This window comes from Gossypium arboreum, chromosome 11 (assembly GCF_025698485.1).
Source record: "Gossypium arboreum isolate Shixiya-1 chromosome 11, ASM2569848v2, whole genome shotgun sequence".
NCBI classification, from domain to species: Eukaryota; Viridiplantae; Streptophyta; class Magnoliopsida; order Malvales; family Malvaceae; genus Gossypium; species Gossypium arboreum.
Window position 1 is genome coordinate 4,761,526 of NC_069080.1, and position 5,244 is coordinate 4,766,769.

The 5,244-nt window shown below is 33.9% G+C and overlaps 1 protein-coding gene across 1 annotated transcript; it reads left to right on the forward strand.

Annotated features, from left to right (window-relative positions):
- The first annotated feature begins 1,608 nt into the window (after positions 1-1,608).
- Positions 1,609-3,608, forward strand: LOC108478912 (1-aminocyclopropane-1-carboxylate synthase 3). Its single transcript, XM_053022087.1, has 4 exons — positions 1,609-1,807; positions 1,922-2,053; positions 2,162-2,322; positions 2,405-3,608. Exons 1-4 carry the CDS (start codon positions 1,661-1,663, stop codon positions 3,372-3,374), a joined length of 1,410 nt encoding a protein of 469 aa, XP_052878047.1. The 5' UTR covers positions 1,609-1,660; the 3' UTR covers positions 3,375-3,608.
- Positions 3,609-5,244: the final 1,636 nt, after the last annotated feature.

A 5,244-nucleotide genomic window follows, 5' to 3' on the forward strand; every position in this document is an offset into this window, starting at 1 on the left:
ACTTATCAATTTACCACCATGTGATCAAAACAGGAATGAATATAAAGTTTAATGTTTAAATTAGAATTTTATAAAGTTGAGAACAGTTGGATGATGACCGAAACGAAAGTTTAAAACCTGCGAGCGGAGCGCCACATCACGACAACCCATCTCACCTACCTAAACTCTTACCAGTTAATTCTTTTCACCAAACCCATTTTGTCCCAAATTAAAAAAAAAAAAGAATTAAAGAAATACATTTTTAATGGCTTCAAATTAAAGGTTATTACCAGCTTTGTTTGGGGGGTCACCTTCCCCATGTGATATCATGGCAAACAAAAACATTTACAAAGAAATCAGGTAGCTACTGAAACAAAGGGCGGAACGGAAACTATTAGTTAAACATTGGTGAAGTAATAATTGCTTGGGTTAATATTTATCTATCTCGAGCCTTTCAACTGCCCACTCATCCCCAGTTTATTTTGTTTGCTTTATTACCCAGCAGCATCAAAGGTTTTTAGTAATTGGACAGACACGTCGTGTACTCTTTCTTTCATTTCACCATCACCATCACATCATCTTCTTTCTCTTTCTTTTTACTATTTATCTAATCACAGTCGTGCACTTATTTATAATGCAAGTTTAACCCAAATTCCTTTGTAATTTCTATGTCAACAATCGAAATGTCCAACATTATCTCTTTCACTTGAAGTTATTAGACAATTACAAATTCACTAAATGTTTGCATGTATGTATGCTTAAATTTTTTTTTCTCAATTTGTCTCATTAGATCCTATGCTTATTATGGGTTTTGAATATAACTTCAAAAGGGGTGATTCTGCTTTGATTTTTGTAGAATCAGGGGAAAAAAAAAGAAACATGGGAATTTAAACGGGTTAAAGGAGAGAGTGGCCGACAATGGTTGGATGAGTTACGTCAGGAAAGGGAACATATGGACCATATTTGCACACTCTCAGCATGGACTTCGTGGGTCACTGGTGCTGTTTTGTAAGTAGATTTGCCGTCGGTATGGCTTTTAGGTCTCCATTTGTGCTTTGTTTTCATTAAACATAACATTATAAACCAAAAATGAAAAGAAAAATATCTTGAACAAAAATGAAAAATAGAATGCTATGGTTACCCCAGTTGATTACTAAAATTTGAGTATAGAAGATGGATATGTCTCCTACAAGGTAATTGTTTCCAAACAAAATATTTTCTCTCTTAATTAAAAAGATGATATATATATGAAAAAGGATATATAAACCAACCCTAAATTCAAACCCCTTTGTCTCCATGGTCAAAGGCATTGGATTGAAGCTGTCTATCATGCTAATAAATTTTTTTAATTTTTAATTTTCAAAAATCAAACCCCTATGTCTCTATGGTCAAAGGCATTGTTTGAAGTTCTGTATTATGCTAATAATTTTATTTTAATTTTTGAAAATTTTCCCTGCCTTATATATATCTCTCAATTCCGAAAGACATAGCCATTACCAACAACAATCAAAGTTTTCTGTTTCCCAACACTTGTTCAAACAAACAGCAAACTATCATTTTAGTTTTTTGTTTTGTTTTTCCTGGCTAGTTTTGATCAAAGCATTGCTTTCACACTTTTGGCCTAAGGCAAAGGCTACTAAGTACACATAGCTTATATCAGAGGCTTAAAAGGAAATTGATTATGGGGCTGTTGTCGAGAAAAGTCACGTGCAATTCTCATGGACAAGATTCTTCTTACTTCCTAGGATGGCAAGAATACGAGAAAAACCCATACCATGAAGTCAACAACCCTCAAGGAATTATTCAAATGGGTCTTGCAGAGAATCAGGTAAATTTAAAAAAAAAAAACCCAGAAAAATGCATTGTTTTCTATAATTAAAGATTTTTGTAGTATGGTAGAAATGGAATGTCTCAAATGTACTTGTGTTTTTTTTTTTTTCAGCTATCGTTTGATCTGCCTGAGTCATGGTTGGCTAAGAACGCAGATGCAGCTGGTTTTAAGAGAGATGGGCAATCCATATTCAAAGAGCTTGCTCTTTTCCAAGATTATCATGGCCTCCCTGCATTCAAAAAAGTAAGCTAAAAAAACTTGGTTATTTTATGACCTTGAAGATAAGTCTCGATGGGTCCACTCTGCAATGTCTTAACTTATAGTAAATCTTTTCATAACTTTATTCCACAGGCATTGGTTGATTTCATGGCTGAAATCAGAGGGAACAAAGTAACTTTTGACCCAAATCACATTGTTCTTACCGCCGGTGCAACTTCCGCTAATGAAACTCTCATGTTTTGTCTCGCTGAACAAGGCGATGCTTTCCTCCTTCCGACCCCGTATTATCCAGGGTATGCTCAAAACTGTTCATCTTTCGTACGTATTGCTCTAAATGTTAAAACATAATTAATTTGTTCATCTTTTCTCTTACAGATTCGATAGAGACCTGAAATGGCGAACTGGGGTTGAAATTGTACCCATCCAATGTACCAGTTCTAATCGCTTCCAAATCACTGCACCTGCCCTTGAAGAAGCTTATCAACAAGCTCAAAGAAAGAACCTGAGGGTGAAAGGGGTGTTAGTCACCAACCCCTCGAATCCATTGGGCACAACCATGAGAAGAGACGAATTGGATCTTCTCATTAACTTCATCACGGACAAAGAAATTCATTTAATCAGCGATGAAATTTACTCTGGAACTGTTTTTAGCTCCCCAGGCTTCGTTAGTATCATGGAGGTTTTAAAAGATCGAAGCCTCGAACAAACTCCTGTCTGGGAAAGAGTTCATATCGTTTACAGTCTTTCGAAGGATCTAGGTCTCCCTGGTTTTCGAGTTGGTGCAATTTACTCCAACGATCCCATTGTTGTGGCCGCCGCCACAAAAATGTCCAGCTTCGGCCTAGTTTCTTCTCAAACACAGTACCTTCTGTCTGCCATGTTATCCGATAAGAAGTTCACGAAAGAATACATGGCCAAAAACCACAAGCGGCTTCAAAAGCAACAAAGCAAGCTAGTTTCCGGTCTAGAAAAAGCCGGCATCGGTTGCTTAGAAAGCAATGCGGGGCTGTTCTGTTGGGTCGACATGAGACACCTTTTGAGCTCCAACACATTTGAAGCCGAAATGGAGCTTTGGAAGAGAATAGTTTACGATGTTAAGCTGAATATTTCTCCTGGTTCTTCATGTCATTGCAGTGAACCAGGGTGGTTCCGAGTTTGCTTCTCTAATATCTCCGAAGATACACTTAAACTCGCCATGCAACGCTTGAAATCCTTTGTTGATTCCATCGCCATTAACGACCAAAGCCACCAAGAGTTGAAGAACTCAAGGAAGAAGTTCCGCACGAAATGGGTTTTCCGGCTATCGTTTCAATCATTCCATGATCGGGAGCAAGATGAACGATAAGTCTGGCCAAAATTATACCAGTATGAACACATTTGTTCATATTGAAAATTATTTTTAACTTTTTCAGAGATTTTTTTCTTCCTTTGAATAAATTTGTCCAAAGTAATTATTTCTTTAATTGTAGACAAAGAAGAAACTGCACTCAATCCGTATGTGGTTTTGAAGTGTGTTTAGTTTCATTACTTTGTAAAATTTAAGTTAGCACTTGGCATGAAAATCTTCTTGAATTTACAATATAAACCGTTGTCTACATCAATCATTTTATTACCTTTCACGTGTATAATTTATTTATTAATCACTTGTATTTATTCTTTTTCAAAAAATGCTAGAATCCGTATTTCAAACCTACCCGATAACACTATAAAAATTATCGTATTAATCAACTCATATCACCTTATAAGGATTCTACAAAAATACCCTTTCAAGGGTGATTGTATTGATCATCGGCTGCGTTTGTGCTTGCCACTCCTCCATTCATTGTGGCTCAACCGACCTTAGCAAATGTACGAGAATTGGGGTTTCCCAAAATACATTCTTTGGTGTATATATATGAGAGGTTGAAACAAATTTATCCGTGGAATATTCCTACGTATAGTTACTCTAAACTTTCTATTCTCTTCAACTAAAACAAAGATTGTATAGATATACACATAAAGCTTGCAACAGTTTTTGTTTTGTTTCAAAGTCTTCACCTACTACGCAAGCTAAATGGAAAGAAGAGTTACTTGCAAGAAATGTTAAAAAGGTGGAATAGGGTTTAAAGTTTCTAGGGTTTTTTAGTGCTTAAAAAGCTTGAGAATGAAACACGGTTTTCGAGTCAACTTAAAGACTGCTTTCACACTTTTTAGTCATCAGGAATTTTAACAAAGCAGACAAAAGCATGTCGATGAATAGTTGGGAGATTATGTTGTCGAGGACTTGAGGGAAAAGAAAAAAGAAGAAGAAGAAGAAGAAGAAGAAGAAGAAAGTAGGCTTACGTTAATATTTTAAAAGATGACATATTATCTAAACTTTCATTTCAAATGATGTAGTAGTTTCTTATTCGATTATATAAATGTATAACATGAGTTATTCATTAATATATAACTAAACGATTGATTATAAAAATAAATAATTACTCAAATATGGCTTAGTTTTCAACAACCAGAATTGTATCGAATTAACGTTAGAATGTAGATTTCTAAAGCGATATTATATGGTGAAAAGATGACGGCCCTCTAAGATTTATTTAATTATTTAACTATTAAAACTTATAAATATGTTTATAAGGTGGTACAATATCCCTAAATGGAAAAGAAAAGTCCTCTAATTATTGTTTTGCATATTATAGGAAATTAATTCAAGAATATGGGAGCGTTAAGCTTATGATTTATTAATTTAGGTGCTATTTCTACTAGTTAGGGTTTGATTATTAGATATCTAGCTTGTTTAATTTTTAAGAAAAGCTTGTTTAGTCATGGCTTCCCACTATGATTGATTAGCTTATCCTTGTTTATATTATTAATTTAATTGTTCGCTTTTTTATATAAGTGGAGGTGTTTTTCCTTTGTTTCAACATCATTAACGAGGTTTTATAATTTGGAATGTTTGATTTATTTTTAGATAAATTAAATTAAAAATAAATTGTATTTTTATTAAAAAATTATCTATTTATTTTAAAAAAATTCTTTAAAATATTGCAAAATCAACAGACAATGCGATCTTAAACAAAACAATTTTTATGGGATGAATTTACAAGTTTTCATGATATTTTTATCCTAATTCCAAGTATAGAATTTAAAAATTTGGCTGCCTCCTCCCTATGAACTTAAAATAAATAAATAAAAATTGCAGTTTTCTTACAGGCAATTAATAATGCATCATCATAATA

Excerpts from the sequence above, each read along its gene's own strand:
- LOC108478912 (XM_053022087.1), top strand. The coding sequence starts at position 1,661 with ATGGGGCTGTTGTCGAGAAAAGTCACGTGCAATTCTCATGGACAAGAT. Across the intron at positions 2,054-2,161 it reads GCCTCCCTGCATTCAAAAAA|GCATTGGTTGATTTCATGGC; the intron begins GTAAGCTAAAAA and ends TTTATTCCACAG. Across the intron at positions 2,323-2,404 it reads CCGACCCCGTATTATCCAGG|ATTCGATAGAGACCTGAAAT; the intron begins GTATGCTCAAAA and ends TTTCTCTTACAG.